This window comes from Ostrinia furnacalis, unplaced genomic scaffold (assembly GCF_004193835.3).
Source record: "Ostrinia furnacalis isolate ACB-3 unplaced genomic scaffold, ASM419383v2 OfSCF1453, whole genome shotgun sequence".
Classification (NCBI taxonomy): Eukaryota; Metazoa; Arthropoda; class Insecta; order Lepidoptera; family Crambidae; genus Ostrinia; species Ostrinia furnacalis.
Window position 1 is genome coordinate 66,844 of NW_021131692.1, and position 26,663 is coordinate 93,506.

The following is a 26,663-nucleotide window of genomic DNA, read 5'->3' on the forward strand; positions in this document are numbered from 1 at the left end:
GTTAACACACACACACACACATACACACACACAACCAGCATGCAAGCCTATGTTTCTTTTTTTTTGCCCCTTTGACTGTTTTTTTACGAGATTGTAATAATATATAGAATCCATTATTGGCTGTAAGAACAAAAATACCTGTTTGTATTATTATTATAAAGAGCTGTGGTTTTCTGAATAAAGAAAAATAAAATAAAATAAAATAACTGTCATCGCAAACGTTTTGTTGATATTGCCGAACGACTTCTTGATTTTATTCCAATTCACTTCCTGTGTTCAATACCAGTCAGTTTTAATCGTAATAATCGTCTATTCCCAAAAACTTTGTTAGGAAAGAAGTGAGAAATTAATATTATTCAGTTCCGTAAGCCCCCAAGTTTGTATTTTTGCACGTAATCAATAGTGTGATATGCCCGGACCGCTTTTGGCGCCATCTGGAATAAGCTTTGCGTGTGGTACCCCATTATGGCTTTCGTACGGTTGGCACGTTTAGTCAGTATCAAGTAAAAATAAAAAAATGATGTCACAGAGTATAATAAATTTATTGAATAGTGTACGATCTACTTTATTGTCAATAATCACGTCATAGATTCCAATATTAATTTGAACCTTATTAGTCTATCATAAGGACGAGGTGGTAATTTTTGTTTCTTGCACTGTCACTGTCTAAGCAAGCTGACCGTACTCGTAATTTACTAAAAAAAAAACAAAATAACAAAATGAGTAACACGAATGTGTGTGAACTCATACAAAAAAAAAAGTTTCCATATTTAGATATTAAGCTTTTCGTTCAGTGTAATCCAGAAATAGATTTAAGTGTAAATGGAAAAAATATATGTCTGTCTACACGGTCCGTTCCCTATTCACTGTTAACATGAAAGTTAGAGATAAATAGTTATAATAGTATTTGTATAACGGCAGAGCGGTACCAAATGGTCGAAATCGCCTGCCGGCCACAAGTCTACCTCACACAGTAACGACTTTATACCTCAGTAATCCATAGGAGCTATTTTGTAGTGTAACTGTTTATACATTATTAACATGTATCCCACCAAACATTAGATGAGTAATTATATTCATAATATTGCTACCTCACTTTAGTTTCTTAAGTTTTTTTATTATAGTTTTTTTGCTTATTATCTTCGTTATTCAAGTATCCTAAGATGAGATGCAGGATTCTATTGACGTTATTTCCTATTTGTTAGTGATCTGCTAAATATCTTCGACTATTACTTATGTTATGACATAGGGATCAATATTCGATGTTCTTATATCCCGAACAACAGGGTTTAACCAATATTTTAGATCAAAGCTAACAGGTCTAGACAAGGCTTCTAGTTTATGATCAGCCAAGAAACTGGTAGCATTAATTTTAGTTTCAGATATCTTGTCAATATCAATAAGGTTACTTTTTGCACCTATATTAATTTGTTAGTTTAGTTTTTGTTCACTGTTAGTTTCATTGACATTGTTATACAAGCGATTATCGTCTTTGTTGTGTTATAAATACCAAATAACAACTAATATTAAAACAGATTTTTTGGCTGACTACATAATAGAAGCGTTTGAAGGGGAAAATATACTTAAACGTCATGCGACCACGAGATATAAATCCAATACACGAGCGATTGTTGGTCGGTGATAGAATCGCATCTCGTCTTACGGACCCAGGGAGTCGATTTTGGAATGTCATACATGTATTTGTTCATTGATTCCCTACAGAACTTATTCATTGTTTTTCTCTTTAGAAAGTTCAGTTTATAATAGTTTAGTACAGGATTTTATCATTCGAAATGATTCACACGTGTGCTAGTATTGCGTATACGAATTCAAAAAGTCGATGAAATTCATAAATCGACCCCCAGGAGCGACGCAATGTCCGTGTGCCATGAAACGATCGACATTGCTGACGACAGTTTAGATTTACAATGCGTGTGATCTTTGTATTAGTCACAACTAATTGTAAAAGGTATGAAATTACTTCTGGCTTTTCTGGATTAAGTGTTTTAGGAGTTTTTGTTCCTGAATTTTTCGATTGTTGTAAGAATCGACCCAAAGTTAGTTAAGTTTCGGTGGACTACAGCTTTGTAAATAACGGTAATTTGCGGCACTTAGTAATTTGCATTTCAATTTCGCTTACGACGATGTCGTTGGACGCCCTTTGGATAGTTTTAATTTTGACGTAATATCTCCAACGATCTGGCTATTTGGCCTTTTAAAATTTTGCATAAGTTGGTGATTATAAAGTCCACAATAAGTGTTTGTTTTGTATATCTTCAAAAAATGAAAATATAAACTCATTCTCCGGTATTAACGTATAAAAACGCTATTTGTCTACGATGACATCATATCCTAAGCGAACGTCAATGCAGTGTTTTTATACATTATTTTTATATTGTTGTCATTTTGTTTTGTTCATAATAATAGGAATAATACTAGTTTTCAACTCAATATAACTAGAATTCAAAATTTACAAACTTGATCTTTATAAAAACAAAAAAATAATAATTTTGAGACATAATATTTATCCGCATAATAACGCAACGTTGCGTCCAGCGACACCGCATGTTGCATTTCTATTTCGATTCCTTTTGTTGTTATTGTATTGAAAGCCGACGCCAAGCGTCCGGTTTTAGCGTAAGAGAATCGATAGTGCTGTGATATTTTTATGTACATCTAGTTTTAAGATTAGTGAGCGTAACGAGTGAGTACAAAGGTAAAGTTATTTATCGAGTATAAATATACGGAATTCGGAATATGTAAACGATTAAAGTCGTACCGATTCTGGTGTACGTAACATCGCGGCAGTACACTCACAGCGCTGTATTCGGCCCCGCCACCGGGATACGAGCCGGCGACACTTGCGACTTTTTGCCAACGAATGGCACGAAGCTCATTGTGATACTTTGGTAGATATATTAGAAAGCGACAGGCGAAAAGGCCTACATGTGCAGTTAAGGCTGCTTTAACAACAGAAATTCATATCTACCAATAGACAATTAATTGCGTTAACGCATATATTGCACGCGCACGTCGCAAGTGGTCGCGCGCGGGCCGGCCGCGTCAGAGAGGACACGACAACCATTCACGCATATGGAAGTACAGTAACGATACGTATTAAGAGAGTAGTGCACAGTTAAGAAAACGAAAAATTCCGGTGTGTCCATATGCGTTCTAAATCTACCAGGTGCGAGCCACCATATACGAGACAATTTTACTTCAACGAAGAAAATTGATAAAAAAAATACGTCTTTAAAATGTCGATGTATATTTAAAAGAAAGATATATGAAATATAAACTCCGAAATATATTTTGGAGAGAGATATTTACAAGGGTGAGGCGAGGGTCTTAGTGATAAACGTATCCAAAGACTGTTAGGTATTATAAGTTCTATGAACTTGAATTTGACATATAAGTCAGGGATATAATGCGGAATAAAGTCAGATGCGCGAAAGCAAATGTAATAGACCACGGTGTAGCTATCGAACAATCATAGGCTTTGACACGATAATGTAACGAAAGTGCAAAATTGGCGCCTCGTCACGTACCTCGGTACAGGCCGTCGCGACGCAGACCTCGAGACAGTTTGCTGTTGGTGACGCATGCAGAGTCCGAAGACTCCATGCTGTAAAATTAACGTTGAAATTATATTCGCCGTCCCATCGATGGACGGCGCGACTCACGCTAGCTAAACTCGATTTTTATTCGAATATACAATTTGACATATTAATTGCCACTGATCAAGGTTCATATTGCCACATCGACGATTACTATCGGTAGTCGTCCCCAACTAAAATGTCAAATTATTTATTCGAATAAAATATCCGAGTATAGATGATCCCCCAGTGTTACTGTGCAGTAGTTCTATGTCGATAGTGGCGCCCCTCGACCTACAGGTCGCTACTGCACACTAATTCGATCGCTGTCGGCACATTGAGCTTATGACAGTAATTAAATAGCATAATTAAATCATACACTATGTTGTAAACCTCTGCAGAGGCTTTCATTTATCAATAAATAGTACTTATTCAAGCTTCTATAATCATAAATTCAAATTATACCATTTCGATGTAAAATTTCGTCGCAAAGGGAACGATCGGTACGATATTTTTTGAAGTTTTAATATACAAATGGTTTTTAAGATGCATAGTTAACAGTGTATATTTGTGTATAGAAATCATATTTATTATACAGTTTTATCAATAATATTTATATTATGCAGCCAGTTATTGAGCTGTATTTTACCTCATCAGGATTTAAGTGTAATAGAATAGTGGTAGAAGAAAAATATTGTCGTTGTGCCCTTTGCGACCGTATTTGTCCCTAGCTTTTAGGTGTTAGGTTAGAATCGAGCACAGGGTATTGTGGTTCTATTTTAACGGAAGCGTTATAAACTCGAGTAGTAATGATTCACATCATCCGAAATAGCAGATGGTTGCATAATACTACCCCAATACCCGCAAAGTGTAACATAGTTTCCATCTAAAACTGTCTTTAAAATATAAGATTTTTGACCGGGTTTTATCTCTTTAGTTGTATCTTTGAAGTCTAATATTCTTGTAACAGTAGGTGATGTATCAAATCCGTATGAGTGTTAAATGTACTGTACATCTATCTGTACTGCGGCGGAAATACTGTGCTTTTACAGTAATTTTACTTTTAAAATCAAATTTAGTGCCACATTTTATGGTATTTTTTAGAAATAGGATGTATGTGTATTTAAAAAGCACTTGTGAGTGGCATGTTAGTTCAAATCACATCATATCGGTGTCTAAAATATAAATAAAAAATAATAAAAAAATACAAAAAAATATGTCCAAACCCGGTCGATGTTGCGTATAGTAATCTAAATTTCTTTTAATTGAAACATAATATTTTAGCGCTTCTAAAATGCATAATAAATCTATGGAACGTATATTTTAAATGTATGACGAATATTTTCTTAATTGCAAAATTTGGTACATGTAAATAGATTTTTTTCTCGAAATTATCCTTGCCATCAAAATTACAGGTTGGTTGGTTATTAATCAATATCAGTAGTAGAAAACGAATGTAAACAAATGCATTTTGGAGTGATCTAGAAATTAACCTAACGGCCTAAAGTTATGCTAAAAACTATGTTTGCGGTGTGGGAAGGCGCAGGAGACCTAAATCACTGATGGTCTAAGAATTAAGGAGATCATTTTGGAATCCCAGTGATCAAACAATGTAGACACCGCTTTATTTCATAAGAAATATGGACGAATTTGCATAATTATAATGTTTGAAATGACGACCGAAAAGACGATTGTTAGGTTTTAGGCAGCTGCTAGATGGGAAGGATAATTTACCAGCTTTCGCTTCAATGTTTGAAATGAATTGTATACTTTTAAGAAAACGTATTTTTGTGCGTCATGCTTCTAATTATTGTAAATAGAAATTGCTGTTAAACGTTTCCTCATTCGAGTATTTCTGGAATATTTTTTTTAAAGTAAGTCTTCGTTTTATAAACATATTTATTGTATCGCTCGCGCAAAGTAATGAGTTTGGAAACCGAAACTGCTGCTCTCACTCTCACAGTATAACGCGTGAGCGAGAGGCGCCTTTTTGATTTCAAGTCTCAATATCCTTGTAACCAGTGACGGCGTGGTCTCCCATGTCGAAATAATTATAATGTTTCCACCAGAGTGCTTACTGCGGGTTCTTTTCATGTTAAAAGTAAAGGACGCACAACTGTCCTGTCAACATTGAACAGTGATAGGTTTGTAATTAATTACATTGGGATCGTGCAACCTTTTTAAAAATCACTTGAAAATAAATGACTGCGATGGGGATTGATGTTTTGTAATTTATCGCCAGGCAGCGCCACCACGAATCCTACTCAAACTTGTCAGATTAGAAAAGAGACTACGCACTAAGCATCAGAAAGCAGTCTTCCTAGAAAGGACAGAATATCTCTTGGGGGACTGCTTGCTTATTATTGCCTATTAATGGATACGTAATTTGATAGCTTTTTTTATATTTATAAGCTCAGTTATATACTAATTGTATTAAATACCGAACTACCTCCACATGCCTCCATGGGTAACAGTAATTACTTATAGTTTTTGTTATAATACAACTTTACAGTTTACACGTTATATACCTATATTTTGTACGTTACTTATTATAAAGCAGATATTTGTAAGGGAAGTAGGTTTTACATATAAGATATTACGAATAAAAATAATAATATGTATGCATGTTACGTTCCGTTCTAAGTAGAATGCCACTCAAATCTGATTGTGTTACATGATCTTTAAACAATACGATATATTACTATGTGAATGTATTTTGGTGGTTTTATTTTACACCTTTCCTTCCCAAGAGAGTAAGTTAAAAAGTCGTTAGGTTAGGAACATTGTTAACTTATAAGGATGATAGGATAAAAATAAAATTCCAAAAATGAGGTAAGTATCATTTATTACCATCAAATTAGGTACCTTACAACTAATTATATTTATTTAACTAAACTGGCTTTTATCATGAAAATATGGATGGCGATGAACTACAGTGTTTAGAGTAGTCAAATGAAACAACACACGTCAAATAAACAAAATACAGAATTATTTTAAAACCCAATACATAAATTAAATAATAGATGATTATCGTCACGCAATTCTCCGAAGGGTCTACAGGTACTCGAAAGTTCAAAAAATAAATACATGGGTATATAAAATAATTCAACAGAATCTTAACATGTGATGTAATTCATTATACAGACTACAATAATTCTAATAAACCTGTTACAAAAAATCTTTTCTAAACGTGAAATATTTGAAGCTAAATACATACTTAATTATAAAGTTACAATAAAATTGCTTAGGACACGTTTCTCCACGCCAAGTACTACATTACATTGGGTATTGCTCTCGTTCTCAAGGGAACATGCTTTTGATCCTCATTAACATAAAGCTAGGGGAGTGGAAGTTTCGTGGGATCTACAACATTAAACAATACAAAGTCTTAGAATGTTCGGAAGTATTATCTAGAGGAAGCCAGCTAAACCTACCGATTACATGGATTGGTATAACAACCGATACGATCCTTTTTTGTAAAAATTACTCTCCTTAGCCGAAATTTTTCTATGAATCCCGCTTATCCATAGTTTGACTAGACGTAAAAAATTGTGACATACGCACAGGTATGCCCGCAGTTTTACTCAGAAGCGATGTGACATTTCCTTTGCTATAATATAATTATGAAAAATATACAAATTGTATTTATATGGTAACCTTAAAAACTACGATTGTGGTGTGAAATATTTACAATGAAATGTGCGGGCGACATTTTACTTGGTTATTTCAGCGAGAAACATTCAATTTTCTCAACTGAAATGGTATGTAGTAAAATGCGAAGTTTTTTTGCTGTATGGTTTGATAAGATTCAAATTGTTGGTGATTTATTGACTTTATTGTACTAATGTTTTGTCACTTGACACGGTAGAAGCTTTCGTTTCCCGAACACCTTCAATATTTGGCGATTCAAGCTTAGCTGTGCTGTGGTTTTTGAAAACGCGTCTGTTAAAATGGTCTTTGAATTCAGCTTTAAAAATATACTTATTACATCTACATCTGAGAAATAGTAAAATACTTCGATAAAAAGCATGGCTTCATTGCAATGAGCCAGAGGAATATTGTGTAGACATCGATATTATAATTTCAATATCGAAAGATAACAAAACCGCTCACCCAACTATTGAGTTCATTAGTGAGATTATAATATGGTGGCGTCGACAATATCCCTGTAACACCTTATCTCATAAAAGTCATCCTACATTAAAGTGTACAATTTAATTATTTTTGTATTATAATTATATAATTGCACTAAGCAATGGCTGGTTATTTCTCACCTACAAGGAGCACTGACGCCATCCGCAGTTCAGTTTGTAAAATACATCAAACATCATTTTATCACTAAACAATCTGTAGGTGTATAAAAATAATATTATGCCGGCTTCGTTAAATGTGATAAGTCTTTATATCATATTCTAAGAAAAACTAAAAATTGCAGTCAATAAACGATTACGTACTTTAGTTGTAGGTACAAATATATAATTTTTAGTCCCTATATGAATAAATGCAACAAATATACAATAAAACTACTATAAAATAAAATCATAAGGAATCACTAACATGGTTTCACAATAAACATTCTTCAAACAAATAATAGCGAACAATCTGTAAACTTTTCATGGAAATTACAAAATAATCAGCATCACAAATCAACTGTTAATTGCTCAATCATTCGTTTTACATAATCTACAAGAATTACGTTTCAGCGTGCGAAGACATCAGTCAATCATCGTATTTTATAGGATACAACATTGCGAAAGTTAAATTCGATAGATCACTTCATGCTGAAGTCCATCAGAATATTGCATCATAAAAAATCACTTGCCGTCAGAACATAACGTTTACGAATTTACTTGGCCGTTCACTTGTTTCCTGGCGAATACCCGCGTATTCGCCGGCTTTTTAGCAGCGCTTGTGCCAGGGGCAGGGGTGCGGGCGGGTGTTGCTTTGGGCCTCAAGCTAGGGATTTGCGACACGCGGATGCCGATAGCAGACTTCTGTTTCTGGGCGCTCGCTACCGTGCTCTGCTTAGGCTGCCCTTCAAAAGTGGAGCTTCGGATCAGCTTCGGCGTCTCCGGCTTGTCGCTCTCGATCCATACCCGCTTGTCTGGCTTACTCGGCTGCTTCTTAGTTTGCTCCACCCTCTTCCACAAACTCGCGATCTTACTCTCCACGTCTTTGGTGTTCGTTTTCGACGACTGAACCGAGTTGACGCTCGACGTGCTCCCCTGCCGCGAGCTCCTCGAGGCCAGGGTGACGGTTTTGCCGCTGTCGTTGCTCTGGAGGCTGTGGTTCGACGGGGAGCTCTTCATGGGAGTTTCCGCGGGCCTCTTGGCGGTGGCTTTTGGCGCCGGCTTGCTCGCAGCGGCTTTCGCCGCCGGCCGCGAGAACCGGTTCAGTTGCGGTAAGCGAGACGGGGAGGTGTTGGAAGCGGTCGGCTTGGTCGGAGACGTCGCTTTCCCGTACTGAGGCCCAGTGCTCTTCTTGTCCGGAACGGGCAAGTCCTTGGGTGGCACCGAGCTCTCCTCCTTGGTGAAGGTCCCCTGCCGTTCCAGCGGCAGAGGCTTGGCCGGCGTCGACAGCGGAACGGACACGGGCTTCTGTTGAGCTATTTTGGTCGGCGATCTGTTCGGTATAGATTTCTTCGGGGAAGTGTTAGCGCTCGGAGTTCTGGAGGCAGTGGGCGTTCTGTTCGGTATTTTGGCACTAGGATGAGCTTTGACGTTGGTGGCCGTCTTTGGAGGTGTGATATTCTTTGGAGTGGGTTTGGAAGGAGCCGCTGCGGCCGGTTTCTTCGCGGCTGGAGTGTTTCGTCGGTAGGGGGACACATACATCGCTTTCTTTCTGCCCCTGATAGCTTTGGGAGCTTCGTCCTTTTCTAAAGATTCGTTGCTATCTAAGCTCTCGTCCCTTCTCGAGCTAGGCTTGATGATCTTGGGTTTGGGCCGCGACATGCCCGACTCCTGGTCCGACTCCGAATGGGCTCGGTCTTCGGAGTTGCTGTCGCCTTCGTAACTGGCGAAGTCGCTGCTGCTCGGATGCTGATTCTTCTCGGCTTGCGCTTGCATAGTGCGCCTGTACGATGCGGTCATTTCAATATTTTTCAAATTGTTAACTACGCACATGTCTACCGCCGCCGGGCTTTCGATCACTGGCAAATAGTTTCTGAAGCTCTTCGTGTAGGTTTGCATCTGGGTGGAGTTCAGTTCGAAGTCGTCCTCGTTGTGGCCGCTGTCCGCGTCCCTCGAGAACACGTCATCGTCTCTCTGCCTCTCATCCAGAATCTGCTGATGATTCAACTCGTTGGACGACAGGCTGTCGTAGCCAGTGGTTGTTTCGAGATTTTCGAAATTAGCGTCTTTTGTGACGAACGTTGGAGACGGCGGGATGTCCTCACTGAGAGTTCTAGTTCTAAATCTTTCTGCATCTTCTATGCGTTTTTGTTTCATGGTCTTTTTGGCAGCCAGCCTCTGCTTCAGACTCTCGATGTGCGGGTCGGGTGTTTTAATTTGCGACGTTTCAGCAATTATATTCTGAATATTAACGGTTTGAGTCTGATACCTAGCTCTGTCCTCTAACCTCCTCTGCTTCGCACTAATTTTCCTCTTCGATTTAGAATCAGAACACGCAGTGACGTACTCCTCAGATCTGTCACTTTCCGACTTGGTCCAAGTCACGAAGTCTTCTTCAACTTCCAGAACTATATCACTTTCCGTCACGGTATCCGTAATAGTGTAAGTTTGGTACCTATCTTTAGAGTGGTATCTTTTTCTTTTGGGGTCAAATAGTGCGGGTCTCTTTGTCTTTTCGGTGTCGACTCGACACTGCTGATGTCTGAAGGCAAAGGCGTGCAGTTTTCGGACCCTGAAGGGATATCTGTTACAACATTTAAAGTATTCGAGATGCAGTCGTCGTAAACTTGGTGAGCGGTAGTCGGCTCTAGTTCTATCGTAGACTCAGCCATTTCGTCAAATAGCGATGGAGGGTTGACTTTATCCAAGTCCTGAAAGATTGCGTAAGGGTTGCAAAGCGGGAAGTCTTGTATTGGCTGCTTCAAGTCAAACACGACGGGTGTTTTCTCCCTCATCTCAGCCACTTCTGATACTATGCTCGACACTGATACCATACTGCCTTCCATGTCTATGTTTTCCATTTCCGAAGGAGGTTTTACATTGTCTAGGAAGCTGACGGGATTGCTATCTAAATGTTCAGAGCTGCCTTGATGCATGGAATTGCTCAATGCGCGTTTGACCATGAATGCTACAGGGAGGGACTTCTTGCGACTTTTTTGAGACTTTTTGGTATTCGGAGCTGTTTCCTCCCATTGTCCTGAAGCGCTTAGGGATAAGAGACTGCCCAAGTTGGATGGAGGTCTAACGTTGTCCAGGTCCAGTGACGTCAACGACGTGACACTGTTTTCCATGCCGTATTGCGAGAACTTTAACTGGGCGGCGAGTCTGGCTGCCTCTTTTTCTATGGCCGAGGATATGATCGAGTCAAACCTGTGTTCGCCATCATCGACTAGCGACGCGAAGCTCGGCTCAGCCACGTCATCGAGCGTGATCCTTGTCGATTCCTCAACTTCAGTATGCTCTCCACCCAACTTCTCAGTCAAATCTGGACGCGAGAGTGAGATATTGACTACTTCACTCTTCTCCAAGAGGTCTGGTAGTGTAGTGTTCACATCCACAACTTCACTCCGAATAGATGATATCAGGTGCACTGACCCACTGATCGTAGGGAAGGTGACGTCATCGGGGCACGTGTCATCGTTCCACGTGTCTGCGGCACTTTTGTCTTCTGGTTTCGGCAGTTTGCTCCCTGCTCCTATATCGACCCACTCTGGTTCGTGCTTCTTTTTCCTGGTTAGGGTTCCCGTGTCGATAGCTTTAGGGGATCCGGGTTCGCTCCAAGATCCATCTGTGACGTCGGCATAGGACTCATTAGATCTATCCAGATCGTCTCCCGGGAGAGATTCTAGGGTGGTATTCGCGGATCTCGGGGCCAGGCACTCGTTGGATCCCCGGGAAGCCGACAGTGGGTCTATGGACGGGGCGAGCGAACTCTTCGATGGTCCAGTTTCTTCTAACATTTTGAGCAAATCTGCTGCGTCTTCTATTTGACTTGTTTTAGAAATTGGACTCGTATCGGTAACGTTTATTGTGAAATTATCATCGTGGCTAATGTTGTACTGGAAAGGTTGGACCCGGTTTTGTGGCTTGGAAGATTGTGTTGCGTTTTCGTCTTCGGTTATTTGCAGGATACTGTGATAGGCGTCGGAGTGTATTTTGAATGTTTCTTCTGCGTTCCTAACGTGAGTGCTCTGCGACATGTTGTTATCGAACAGATACTCATTTGTTTCAGCGTCATCAGCTGTGTGGTGTTCGTCAGCCGAGTCATCGACGTCTAGCACGAGTGCAGCGTCTAGATCCAGAGCAGCATCGTCCCATTCCGTGTCCATATTCACAGGAGCTTCCGTTTCAGCTAAGGCGACGAAATTTTCTGATTCAGCGGTTTCCAATCCAACTACGTGTTCACCGTTGGACGTTCCATCTGGGTTTAGGTTCTCACCGTTTTCCACATCACCTGTGCCGAATTCTGTCTCTGGATCTTCATCGTTGTCCTCAATTCTGGCCGTGACTGCATCCGGAGCTTGTTGTCCGCGGTCGCCGGGTGCTGAGTCAGTCCCTAGAGAGAGCGTATCGGGACCTTGATCTTGATCTCGTCCGGCTGAGTCATCCGGTGCTTCAGGGTCCTGTTCATCAGTCCCTAGAGAGTGTACGTCAGTCCCTAGAGAGAGCGCATCGGGACCCGGAGCTCGATCTTGTCCGGCTGAATCATCCGGTGCTTCAGGGTCCTGTTCATCAGTCCCTAGAGAGTGTACGTCAGTCCCTAGAGAGAGCGCATCGGGACCCGGAGCTCGATCTTGTCCGGCTGAATCATCCGGTGCTTCAGGGTCCTGTTCATCAGTCCCTAGAGAGTGTACGTCAGTCCCTAGAGAGAGCGCATCGGGACCCGGAGCTCGATCTTGTCCGGCTGAATCATCCGGTGCTTCAGGGTCCTGTTCATCAGTCCCTAGAGAGTGTACGTCAGTCCCTAGAGAGAGCGCATCGGGACCCGGAGCTCGATCTTGTCCGGCTGAATCATCCGGTGCTTCAGGGTCCTGTTCATCAGTCCCTAGAGAGTGTACGTCAGTCCCTAGAGAGAGCGCATCGGGACCCGGAGCTCGATCTTGTCCGGCTGAATCATCCGGTGCTTCAGGGTCCTGTTCATCAGTCCCTAGAGAGTGTACGTCAGTCCCTAGAGAGGTTGTGGTCTGACCTGTGTCACAGCCAGGTGTGGCGCGCGCGGGGGCGCCGCGGCCTGCGCGCGCGCGGGGCGCAGACGGCGGGGCCCCGTTTTTTGGCGGCGGGGCGGGGCCGGGGGCGGGGCGCGCGGGGGCGTGGCGCGCGGGGCCCGCCGCCGCGCCGCGCTCGATCACGTCGCGGAGGAGGGCCCGGTCGGCTGAGGCTCGTCTGGACACGAAAATTTATTATTTATTATTATTGGTTTTTGGGCCTTCATTTGAGCCAGCTCGACCAGGTTTGATCTATTGTGGCAGCCCTTGTGTTTAGAGTTCACTGCTTAGTCCCGTAATTACATAAATGAGTAATCTTTAGCTCGCTTTTAGCATAGGCGCAGACCACCGACTTTTAGTAGGCCGATAGTTGGGCTCGATTCTACTTTGCGCACTTTCATCTTGTCCCATACTGATTAACGCCCCGACCTCACTATCGGCCAACTAAAAGTCGGTGACATAGCCTGACGGACTAGCGAGCTGAAATGGCAACGGGCAGGGCACATAGTGCGCAGAATTGACGACCGATGGGGCAGCGAGGTTTTTTGACACAGTCAAAATCTCGTTGACGTTTAGAAATCATCCTATTGAAAAACAGTTCTTAATCCGTATTCTCAAAAGTCATTTCGATAGAACGAGTACTCGACAGGATCGCAACTCAGCAATTTTTAGTCGTTGTAGATTTGTTACGTGAATAAGGCTACTGGAGTGGAGGCCATGTGTTGGAAAACGCAGCGTTGGACGTCCATCCGTAAGGTGGACCGACGACCTCATAAAGGTAACGAAAAGGAGCTAAACGCATGCCGCTATTGACCGGGTGATATGGAAATCTTTGGGGGAGGCCTATGTTCAGTAATGGCCGTCCTGTGGCTGAAATGATGATGATGATGAATAATCTTTAGATGTTTTATTTAGTCCGAAATTAAGCACAGCTGACATAATGGATACTAGATAACGGATAACCATACTTCATACTTTTTTACAGAAACACTCAGATCAATAATATGCTCGTACCTTTAAACCTAGCCGCAGACCACCGATTTTTAGTTGGCCGATAGTTGGGTCGGGCTGTTAATCAGTATGGACAATGGACATGTATGGAAGTGCGTACATTACACCGATTTGATTTTCATACAAATTAAAATTGGACCCAACTATCGGCGTCTGCGTTTAGGTTAAATATTTGAATTTTGCGGCGTTCGAGCTTTTGGCATAACAACATTTCGGCATGCGAATCACTAGGCTAAACGGTTAACAATTTACAGTTTGATAAATAAAAGAAACACAATTTCTCAAATTACTTTGAACCGTATCGCTACGACTTAAAGTCCATAAACTAGTATCACATACCTGTCGCGCTCGTGGTCGCGGTGTCTCGCTAGCCGCGGGCGCGGCGGGCGCCGCTCGGCGCTTCGAGGCCGGCCGCGCCGCATGCCCGCGCGTACGCAGCGCTCGAACACCTGACGACAGGTAAATTGTGCTGTAATGTCTGTGATGTAGCGTCTATTATGCATTGACAGGGCGAAAAGTTGTTCAAGTTTTGTTGCTTATCAATGAATTGTTGCTTGTCATGAATGCTATTTATAAATAAGAAACACATAATATGTAACGTGGTAAAATCTCCATCTTTCATCAAACTTCCTGAGTTGCGAACAGTGGGCTGAGTGTGAGTTTACAAAAAATGTATGAAAATTTTAGTTTTTGAACGTTTTCCGCTAGAGGCGCTGTACAAGTACAACCGTCATACATTTAATGTCATTTTTTGACCGCTTACTAGTGAGCGCTCACTCACACTAGGCCCTCTGGTTTAAAAAATCATACAGAACCAAGTACCGGAGTAGGGAAGCGATGTGGAGCAGAGCGTGAATATCGAATGACACGCCGCGGCCTCACTTCGCGTATGAAAAGCTCAGACTGCAACTCCATTCCGTATCTATTCATTAGATGCTCGCTCCATTCCAGCAGACAGGAAACCTTAGCGAGCTGCTAGTTCGGATTTTTTGTTCCCTGATAATAGCTACTCACCTCCTTGTCAGTAGATCCAAAGGAGTCATTGCTCAGCGAGCTCAGAGACCCGTCTCGTGGTTGTGCAGGGCGGCGCGCTCGCTCCGGTAGCCCAGCTTGCACGGTTTCCTCAAATAACTCGCGGTCCGTAGATCCAAAGGATTCTAAGCTTAGTGAGCTACCAGATTCCGCGCCGAGGTCGCGCGAGCGCACTGAGCGGTCGGCGTTCTTGCGACCTGATGGAGAGAAAGAAGTGTTAGAACTTATGCTTTGGAAGTTTATACAGGGTGACTTTGTTATCAGTATCCAAATTTTTTTAATAAGCTCGTTAGAACAATTTGACAATACAACTTTATCGTAATTATTTTTAATTGTGGTATTTTTCGCAAAAAAAATAATTATTGAAAGTCTAATTCGCGGGTGCCCATATCTAAGTTTTAAAGGTTATTGCTTATTTTCGCTCACCATTATGTCTCTTAGCTTTGCAGTTAACTGTGTGTACATTTTTTTCCATGAACGACGCAAATTTTCCACGTGAGTCAATTTGGAAACCGCGCGCAGCGGATGAAAATAATTAAATATGGAGAAAAATTTTGTTTTCTTTACGTAAATCAATTAAGTTACTGATTCTGAGTCGATCCTGAAAATTTGGATACTGGTACAAAAATCACCCTGTATAGAGCTGGTATTTAGTAAGAAGTTTAGGAGAAAACTGTAGCTTACACATAGCATGTTAATTTGGGTATTTAGGGAAAAAGAATTCTAGCTCAATAAAAGAGTCCGAGCATGCGTAATATAACGCTCACATTTCCAAACCGCTATTTTACATTGCGGTTTCCCAGCTTACGCTCTCTATCGATATTGCTATCTCTTTTGCTCTAATTTAGCTTTACGTTACGTGTATCTGGGTTATTATTAAATTGATTAATTTAACCCTTAACCAGGTTCAAAAAAAGTCATTGGTTTTCAACCGTAACTTCACAGCATAAGGTTCAAATTGATGTGGTCTCTGTGGATACCAGAGCCAGGTTAAGGGATAATATTAGTGGTATTTATCCGAGCATCTTCTCTGTAACTTGTCTTACTCTGTAACTTCTTGTCTAACGGCCGGTTCACACATGTCTCCGTTTTACTGTTCCTTTTTATGGTGTACGTTTTTTTCGTCGATGTATGTATTACTGTCGCTCATACAACTACATACGCCATCGACGAAAAAAAACGTACACGATAAAACGGAACAGTACAACGGAGACATGTGTGAACCGGCCGTTAGGCAAGAAGTTACAGAGTAACGCCCGTTTCCCATATTCAATTCTTGTGCAAATCCGGATTACAACTGTCAAATTGAATTCAATTGTAGATCAAATTTCCAAAATGTTCGATGCATTTACACTTTAATATTGTTTAAATAGTCTTATAAACAATAAATGAAAATGTACAAACATGAAAAACCAATCCAAATCCGTCTGATTTGGATTAGGATTGAATATAGAAATCCAGCATAAGACAAGTTACAGAGAAGATGCTCGGATAAATAATTACACTGTAAGCATAAGTAAGTCCGTTTAGTTGGTACGTACCGGCAGCGAGCGGGTCGTGTGCAGGCGGACGCGGCGGAGCAGGCACGGGCGCGGGCCGAGGAGGTAGTGGCGGCGGGCTGGCAACGGGACCGCGCTCTGAACTGCAGCTGCGGCTGGAAACAATTATTATTCTTTTTTTTTTTATGCATGACAAGGCAGGTATTTGACCACAATCGCACCTGATGTTAAGTGGGATGCAGTCTAGGATGGTACATATCTGCCCTGTAAGTGCCTATTCACTCTCGCCTTGAAGAGGCCCGGTATAGTTTTCGGGAAAGACAGCAGCAGGCAACGAATTCCAGTCCCTAGCAGTTCGCATTATAAAAGAGTCATCGAAACGCTTAGTGCGAGCTGGTGGAATGTCAACAATTATAGCTCCATAAAGTGCCAATCGATTGAGTTTGCAACCTGATGACGTCATAGTAAAGTCAAAATGTGACTCACTTTTTTTTAAGATAATAATAGCGGGACTATTATTATCTTTAAAAAAAAGTGAGTCACCGCATTCATTACGCGGTATTCAGCGGTTCAGTACGCGACTTGGAAAAGAGTAAAATAGATAAATAAATAAATATAATAAATGATATTGGACAATTTCACACAGCGCCAGCTAGCCCCAAAGTAAGCAACTCAATGCTTGTGTTATGGGTGCTAGTTTAACGGATATACTGCTTATATACTTTTTTTTATTATTAAATACATACATATTATACATATGTACACCCAGACCCGTCACAGAAATTAAAATTCATCATTTCAATTTCTGCCCGACCGGGAATCGAACCCGAGACCTATCGGCATAGTAGTCCGTTCTGAACCACTACACCAAACGGCCGACAGTTAAAGACGACGACAGTAAAATAGATGCCTTAGAGATGTGGTGCTGAAGAAAGATGATCATGGACAGAGTTCCGTACCATACCAATGTGTCCATACTCCAGGAGCTTGGTGTCACTCAGCGTTTATCAACCGTAGTACAGTCGCGCATACTGCAATACTTCGGACATGTCTTGAGGCGGGATGACAACTCCATAGAACGACTGGTCGTCCAGGGAAAAGTCGAAGGAACCCGATCGCGTGGCAGGTCACCAATGCGCTGGACCGACCAAGTGAAAGCAGCAGTGGGAGACGGCGTATGTGACTGCACCAGACAGTCTGCCAATAGAGAGAGATGGAGGGAGATCGTGCGGAGAGTTGTATCCGCCTCTACAACCGATGTCAACAACGCCTCAACGTGACCACGACCGCTCTGCCAAGAGCGTAACGAATAAGAAGAAGAATAGTCCCGTTAGCCCCTCGTACTAAGCTAAATATGCCTGTATCACGAGTGAGCTCACCACAATAGTCGAGCGGCGGCGGGGACCGAACCCGCGTTCCCCGGATCACGAGTCGGCCAGTCCGACCCCTTCACCGTTCGGCTATCGTGGCTTAAATATAAGAATACATACAAAAAAAAACTCACCTATCACGAATATTCCTGGCAAACTCGTGGGACATCTTGACAGTTTCAGTGGAAGACCTCAAATATGGCGGCAGAGAGCGCTGCAGAAGAAACATAACATTTTATTTACGCTCATCTCAATCTTATTCTGTTATCACAAGTTAACGAAACGTAGATCTTACATAAACGTCGCCTCTCACTGTGTAGGGAACGGAAGACACGTCGGATGGAGGTCCCTTGTTTTTCACAACCTGGAAATAAAGATGTAAATTTTTAAATGACAGTCTTGTTAGAAATATTGGCCATTCTTGTCACAGAACATGAATCCCAGTCTTCTAAGGACCAAGAGATTTTTACTGAGATGATGGTGAAGACGCAGCGTGGGACGTCCACCCACAAGGTGGACCGACGACCTGATAAAGGTAGTAGGAAGGCGCTGGATGCAGGCCGCTACCAACCGTGCGATGTGGAAGTCATTGGGGGAGGCCTATGTTCAGCAGTGGACGTCCTGTGGCTGTAATGATGATGATGGTGAAGTATCTTAGTTGATCGATTAATATAATATCGGTGATAAATGGCTCTCTAAATGAAAGAGATGTCGTTCCGAAATCTCTAAATGACTCCGTTACGAGATGGCGTTCCAAATGGTACAAAACGCTGAGAAGTGCTAAATTCTGTCAAACGGAGAAAAGTCGATAAACAAGAGTACATATTTTATTTATTTTATTTTATTTTGTTCGGAAAACATACAGTGAAACAATAACAGATTAATAACCACTGCTTCAGAAACTATACACCATTTACATGTTACACCATATACAAAGAAAATGATATCAAAATACCTTGGCTATCCCTTTCTGAATGCACTCCTCCAGCAAATCTCCCGCGTCGCTCAAGTTGGAGCTATCAGAGGTGTCCGGCTCATTTTGTCCGGCGTTCCTGGCGTCCGGACTAGTGTCGGACGCACCCAGCGCTGCCGGACGCAACCCGGACGGCGCCGAGTCGATGGATAGCGCGGACAGATTGGAGTTGCTGCCCGCTTTGGATAGGATCGCTGGAGTGTCTTCGGTGAAGTATACTTTGCACACGTCGCTTGGCGTTTGAGAGCCTGCAAGGATTTGTTCATTGTTAGCTATTGGTTCTTTTGAAAACCTAAAATGGAAGACAAAATATAAGGTTAGTTCTTACCTTTATATGGAGCGTTGGGAGTGGAACTTGAAGGTGGTAAATGATGGACATGGTCCCTGTTAGACAAAAATACAGATGAGTTTATATTCTATAGAAGTTTTATGTTCATTTGTAGTAAAAATTAGTGAATTTAGTTTGTACCTGACTTCATCTCTCTCGGAGTCCGATTCTAATTGGTCGTCTATCGGCCTCACGGAAGGGTTTGGCTGGCACTCATCCACCAATCGGAGGGAAGTCTATAAAAACAACATGTCAAAATTAAACTTGGAGTCCAGTTTATTTTCTCATTAAAACGTAAGAACGGATTCAATTAAATGTATGGGGAGAAGATCCGTAGGAGTACCAATCGTAATCGAGATAGTCCACAAAATTGCTAAATTTCAGGGGTAGTGGATTAGGTATTGATAGCTGTTGGGGTAGACAATAGACCACAAGATGTAAAACTGGCAGGCCTCTCACTTGATGGACGGACGATCTGGTGCAGGTCGCGAGAATAACTTGGATACGGTATAAAGGCAGCTCAGTGGTCTTTGTGGAAATCCTTGGAACAGGCTTTTGTCCAGCAGTAGATGTTCGACACTAGCGTTTTTCAAGCATCATCGTTTCGCCTCGCCTGCGCAGCGTCGATGCGAAGCTGGATCAGCGTCAGATTGGCTGCCGAACAACTAATGCAATAGCGGAGTGAGTGGGTTGCATTACTTGTCCGAAAAAACGCTGCATTGGCATGAGCTAGCGCTGCGTCAACATTGCGCGGGCGCTGGAAAGACCATGACGCTCGAAAGACTAGCGTTGGGGTCCCTAATAAGCTTTGTCGCTTAGAAGGCGCGGAGAAGGCGGCCGGCGTGTGTTCCGCCACGACCCGGGACACTAGCGTGGGGCTCGCACGAGCGGCTCGCGGGCTGACCTTGTCCCGGGGCTCGGTGTCGATGGTGAGGCTGCTGAGGCTGGTGGCGGCGGAGAAGGCGGCCGGCGTGTGTTCCGCCACGACCCGGGACACTAGCGTGGGGCTCGCACGAGCGGCTCGCGGGCTGACCTTGTCCCGGGGCTCGGTGTCGATGGTGAGGCTGCTGAGGCTGGTGGCGGCGGAGAAGGCGGCCGGCGTGTGTTCCGCCACGACCCGGGACACTAGCGTGGGGCTCGCACGAGCGGCTCGCGGGCTGACCTTGTCCCGGGGCTCGGTGTCGATGGTGAGGCTGCTGAGGCTGGTGGCGGCGGAGAAGGCGGCCGGCGTGTGTTCCGCCACGACCCGGGACACTAGCGTGGGGCTCGCACGAGCGGCTCGCGGGCTGACCTTGTCCCGGGGCTCGGTGTCGATGGTGAGGCTGCTGAGGCTGGTGGCGGCGGAGAAGGCGGCCGGCGTGTGTTCCGCCACGACCCGGGACACTAGCGTGGGGCTCGCACGAGCGGCTCGCGGGCTGACCTTGTCCCGGGGCTCGGTGTCGATGGTGAGGCTGCTGAGGCTGGTGGCGGCGGAGAAGGCGGCCGGCGTGTGTTCCGCCACGACCCGGGACACTAGCGTGGGGCTCGCACGAGCGGCTCGCGGGCTGACCTTGTCCCGGGGCTCGGTGTCGATGGTGAGGCTGCTGAGGCTGGTGGCGGCGGAGAAGGCGGCCGGCGTGTGTTCCACCACGAACCGGGATACGCGCTCCTCGAACACCGACGCCATTTGGCCCGGCTCTGGTGGACAAAATATGCCAATGTCATTGTCATACTATACTTACGAGCAAAAATATGGAATCACCCCCTTGTGTTTTGTACCGAGCGAACTTAAAAACTGAATGACTATGTATGTATCTGTGGTATTAATTTAAAGTTTATAATATTACCTTTAAAATGGTGCCATTTTTATTTGCCTTCTATTAGTCATTTAGTTTTTGTGATCGCTCGAAACAAATAGGGTGATTCCATATTTTTGCTCGCGAGTGTAGATCTGCGAGCTTCGATCTTTGGTTTTGAAAAAGTATCAGTTGTCAAGGCTACTCATTTAGTTTTGGTGACAAATGGAGTTATATTTAGCAGAACAAATTCAAGATACAATTTTGGCTGAATTTGCTCAACATTTTATCATTTCACGTTTACGTTACATGTTGTGTTAACACATGAAAAGATTTATAAAAGTTGAGGGGAGCAGGTGATGGGGACAACCCGTAGGTTATGTGGGCGGAGCCTATCTTTCAAAACCCGACGGCGTCCTTCGGGGCCATTGAAACGGAGCTGCGAGTTATTTATTATCATGAAATTGGACATTCGTCTGTGGCTCAGGGCAGCAGGACCTTAAGCTAACTATTGCCACAACCATTTTACAGATTTCTCTTAAAAGTATTATGTGCGTTTTATATCAGTTGTCCGGTACAATTTTAATTATTTCGGGACTAGATGTTAGATAAAGATAAATTTATTTGTTCAAACATGTGTACATAAGTGTTAAGTTAGCATTTAAAATGGTATCAACATGTCGTTATATACCTTTGCGGTGTACAAATTAAAAATGTTGCAATGGTTACTCTCTAAACCAGTGGTTTTTAACCGGTGGTCCCTGGAGGCATTCCAAGTGGTCCGCGAAAACATCGTAATAAACAAGTGACGTGACGTGATGAGTCGAGTCAACACAACGCAAACGGCGCACAGTGGGCGAGAAATCGACCTCCCCTTTCATAAGATTTTGAAAAAAAAAGTGGTCCCTGACAAGACAGAAATGGCAATACCAGATTTTGTATGGAAGGTGGCGTCTTTTTTTTTTCGCGCGGCCATTGACTAAACTTTGTTTTTTGATTACAAAATAGCGTAATAAACCAAACTTACTATGACATGTATACCTCTAAACTCAGTCTGAACTGAGTTACGAGCGTTAGAAGTTTGATGATTTTACATACTAGATTTGCTTTTTGCGCGCAAGTTTTGTAAGAAATTGCAACAAAATATTGCGCTATTTTTTTATTGCGCTGATTTTGCTCCACATTGATGTCTGGAGCCCTTAATGGATGGTATTGTTTGTTTACACATATAATCTCACTATTTTGTTGCAATTTCTTACAAAACTTTGCGCGCAAAAAGCAAATCTAGTATGAAAATCATCAAACTTCTAATGCTCGTAACTCAGTTCAGACTGAGTTTAGAGGTATACATGTCATAGTAAGTTTGGTTTATTACACTATTTTGTAAAGTCTAGATATTAGCACGTCACTACCTTGTTTAATATACCACGCAATCTTGTATACCCATTCTTATGATACACCATACAAGAATGCATGGTAAATTCAGTGAACTGCTCCTGAATCGAATGTACCTACTACTACTATTTCTATTTATTTATATTAACCGGCAGACAGTGGTGACTGAGTTTGTTGCGGCGCTTCTTCTCAGCACTTGCCAAATGTTGGTCTCGAAGCGCTGGTAGGGTAAAAAGATTATGAGACATGTAGAGGCTCCTTAAGAGCATATGACGATTTGTAAGAACTATTTATTAGTCTAAACAAATAAAGAAATTTTGACTTTGACTTTGATCGTAGACTGTGATCGAATCAGAAATGAGGAGAACCAAAGTAACCGACATAGCTCGCAGAATTGCTAAAATCAAGTGCCGTGGGCGGGGCACACAGCTCGTAGAGACGATGGCCGTTGGAGCAGGAAAGTTCTCGAGTGGCAACCACGGGCTGGAAGACGTAGCGTGGGCAGGCCTCCTACTAGGTGGACCGAAGATCTGGTAAAGGTCGCGAGAAGAGCTTGGATGCGGGCAGCGCATGACCGTGCATTGTGGAAAACCTTGGAGGAGACTTTTGTCCAGCAGTGGACGTCATTTGGCTGAAACGAACGAACAATGAATTAAAGAAAGATGTCAAATTGGTACATTCCGATTCAAACGTAATGGCGGCTCGGTTATCAGCTGAGAGTGCAGGTGCGCGCAGGTTTCTTCGCCCTGCTGGCTAATATTATGTATTGCGCAGCGACTCGTGCGATGTTCCGAGCCACTATAAAGTTTGCATCAGACTTACAAGACCTACATAATTATTATTGCATGGGTTTGAGCTTTGGAAGCAAGTTCAAGGCGAGTATTGTGAATCGAATCTAAAACATATTTAAACCTGTGAGTTGTTGAATTTCTATATTTAAACCGATCATCGTCTTTGCATCAATGTATCAGTGAGAGTTGATTCAACGGGGAAAGAGTTCGTTACAATCATAGAATGTCTATTGTAAAAAAGACCCCCAAGGATTTGCACTACGATTGGTCCTATGATGGCCGCGTACAGGAGTGTGTTAGTGACCAAAAAGTTAACAACACAACCTTATTACAATTGTAGCAAAGATGCTTTTGCGAACTTTTTGACTATTTTGTGTATCACTAACCATGTGACGCTGACTGTACAAAGATGGTTTAAGCAAATTATTTTCCTGAATGACACATTAGTAAGGTAACAGAAGTAATTACACACCTGAATTCCGACAGCACGGATCCCTGGTCGTCATGCGAACAGTCGGGCAGCGATCCAAGCGAGCTGGACCGCGAGAACATCAGCGGCGTCTCCTGCACGAAGCGCGGCGAGCCTCCACCGGACGCCGCTACGGATACCGGCTCGCGGGCGAACGTTACCGCTTTTGAGCCTGGAGAATAATAAAGACATCTTTACAGTCAATAGGGATGTTTCCTGGGTAAAAAAGCAAGTTCTAATTAGTCCGTCAGTTAACTTATCAAAAAGTACTCAACACGTATTTCTCACTTTTTCAAACTAATAAAAGTTTATAGAGATAAAGCGCGCCAATGTTCAAAAGAAGAGACCCGTCAATGAGTGCTTAAAAGTGCAGCACTTCGTGACGTTGCAAGGAACTTCAATGCACCGTAACTTTGTAATTATTTATTTGATTGACAATTAAAAATATACGTGTCCAATATTTTTTGATATTAAAAAAGACGGACTAAAATATTTTTTTTAGGATACTAGCCTATTTCTATTAGTGTAAAAGACTTTTTATAAACCTACTTGCTGAAGAAATGAATTTGAATTAGGCGAAGGTCAAGAGCTTTCTCGCTGTGGATAAAAAAAAACTCGGCTTTTATTCTATTCCGTATTCTTCGTCACAGATACGGTATCGGATTTCATAAGCGTGTGACATTGGTTCATTCAGCCAAGAAGACTAAGTGCTTTCCAGTGTAAAGAATTTCTATTGCAATTTTTTATTACGCCTGCAATGTCAATCCCAGCACTAAACTTGATCTAATAACTAATAATATATATTAATCAATGGCCAAATTGTTTATCATCCATTTAAATGTTACGCAGTTTATTAAATCGTAACATTTAATATGTAACTATAATCATACAGTCGAATGAAGTTAAATTCACATTTAACTCCAGCAAATGTCGAACAATTAGTATAGTTATGCACAAGTGAGAGCGGAATATAGTTATTCATTGTTGTGCAACAGAAAGATTGAAATCAATCTGTTTTTTATTTGTTGCATTTATACCAATTAAATAATGTGATATAAAAATGATGCTTTACCTTCTTTGTCCTTAGCAGAGCTGTTAATGTTTGGTTCTTCAGGACTCGGCTCGACATTAATGGTGGCCATGGCGTTCTTCTTAGCCAAGCAATCCTCTTCAGTCGGCTCGCCCACACTACTCAACGAACTCACTCTAGAGAAATACCCTGGAGTGCCCTCATCGCAGTAGTTCACGGGCTTCTCAGGACTGATCATGCCTGAACTGAACTTCGTATCAAACACTCCCCGTTTCTGATCAGATTCGGTCATTGACGCCTGAGGAGTGGTGGCCGCTAAGTCATTGTCATGCCGAGGCGGGTCTTCGATCGAACATGTGTCCTTCTCATCTGAATGAGTCATCGCCTCTGGGTTTTCTTTTGTACTAGGAGTTTTCGGCTTCCCGTCTTTGCCGATCACGCGAAGGTCAGACATAGATGTCGCGGTTGAGAATATGATTGGAGTTTCGTAAGGAGTGCCCTCGGTGGCGAAGTGTTTGATGGTGTCCGAAGGCTCCGGCGGTTCCGACAGGTCCGAACCGGTCTCGGACTGATGCTCCGCGTACCGCAGAGAATAGTCCGTGGGCTGGTCCAGATCTGTCTCCTGGTAATCTCCAAAGGTATTCGGACTGTCCTTCTTGCAATACTTCTTTGAAGTTTTTGGCTTTTCTAAAGGCTCCGCTTCGGTCACCTTCGTCTCAGAGTACTTCCTGCTGTAGTCGACTGGTTGGTCGCAAGAATCTTGGTCGACGTCATAACCAGATTCTGTAAAGTTGGGTCTCAACTCGGTCGTACTTCTGGGCGGAGGGATGGGCGGCTGGGCGGGGTACCGAAGGAAGCTGCCGTCTTTGGCGAGCGGCTTCGAAGACACCTTAAACGCTTCGCTGCCCGTCTCGACCTTCATCAAGTCTTTACTTCTCGGCGTTGGCACGGGGACTTTGCCCGTTCGCATGACCCTTTCAAAGACGGAGTCTGAATGAGTGCTGGTCACGGAGTCTTTGCTGTCCGATCTGTTAACGTTGTTGGAGCTGCCTCCGCTGGACCGCGTAACTAGAGCGCCTTTCAGCAGTGTATTACTGCAGCTTAGATAACTCGCTAAGTGTGCACTGTGGCTGAGAGATATTTGTGACGTGAGCGTGCCCATGAGCGGTGAACTAGATGTCATTCTGTGTCTTTCGAGATTCATAGCGATCTGTCTCTCTGTCGCCGTAAACAGATTCTTCTCGTCTCTATTGGTGGTGGAAGGGGACGTGGCCGGTTCTATGTTGTCACAAGTCTCGGCTAAGTTCTGATCTAGCTCCTGTTCCAGCGCCTTCTGTTTCCGCGCGCCGAGGGTCGGCAGAGCGGGCAAGTTCATACTTCGCGCCGTCGTATCGAGGGAGATAATGTGCGTTTTCCCCGGCTTCGAATTCAGTAGGTTTTTCAAAGCGGCACTCGAGCCCATGGCTATCATTTTGTGTTTGGAGTGGATGAGGCTGCGGAGCATCGGGACCGCTCCGTGGTCCCAGAGGAACTCCTGGTCCTGCGGGCACCTGGCGGATAAATTCCAAAGAGTGCCGCACGAATTGCTAACTACCGTCAAGCTCGGGGACTTCAGATGCTGCAGTAAGACACTAAGGCAATTTCTCTCCCGGAGAATTTGTCTGTAATCTTCTCTGACCGCGATGTGGCTGGAGACATTCCTCATGATGCCCCCCGCATTCTCCACGATCGCCAGCGTTTTCGTTGGGGAGTTGTAGCTGAGCATGTCGACTAGGAACCCTAGGGCTCCGTCGACAGAACATAATGCTACTTTGTTCATTGAACAATGAGCTGTCAAGTTCCATAGAGCTGATAATACCGATTTGAGAGTCGCCTCCTTCTGACAGGTCATCGCAGCTTTGGTCAAACCTTTGACAGCTCCCACCTCTCGCAGCACTTGCTTGCTGTTGGTGTCTGCTCTCCATGAAAGATTCCTTAGTACTGCCGCTGTAACCTGTAAACAAACAATATTATTATCATATGCAAGATATTATACAAAACAAAATATTATGACAAGTGTT

General features: G+C 43.1%; 1 protein-coding gene across 1 annotated transcript in view; it reads right to left on the reverse strand.

The window, feature by feature from the left end:
* Positions 1 to 6,424: 6,424 nt before the first annotated feature.
* Positions 6,425 to 26,663, reverse strand: part of LOC114352794 (adenomatous polyposis coli protein) — a 46,146-nt gene continuing 25,907 nt past the window's right edge. Inside the window, 14 exon segments of the mRNA XM_028304526.1 lie at positions 6,425 to 10,353; positions 10,356 to 13,108; positions 14,281 to 14,390; positions 14,956 to 15,170; positions 16,515 to 16,627; positions 17,977 to 18,056; positions 18,138 to 18,206; positions 18,798 to 19,063; positions 19,144 to 19,199; positions 19,285 to 19,379; positions 20,048 to 20,820; positions 23,491 to 23,503; positions 23,573 to 23,745; positions 24,646 to 26,596. Coding sequence (XP_028160327.1) covers positions 8,435 to 10,353; positions 10,356 to 13,108; positions 14,281 to 14,390; positions 14,956 to 15,170; positions 16,515 to 16,627; positions 17,977 to 18,056; positions 18,138 to 18,206; positions 18,798 to 19,063; positions 19,144 to 19,199; positions 19,285 to 19,379; positions 20,048 to 20,820; positions 23,491 to 23,503; positions 23,573 to 23,745; positions 24,646 to 26,596 — 8,586 coding nt within the window. The 3' untranslated portion in view covers positions 6,425 to 8,434.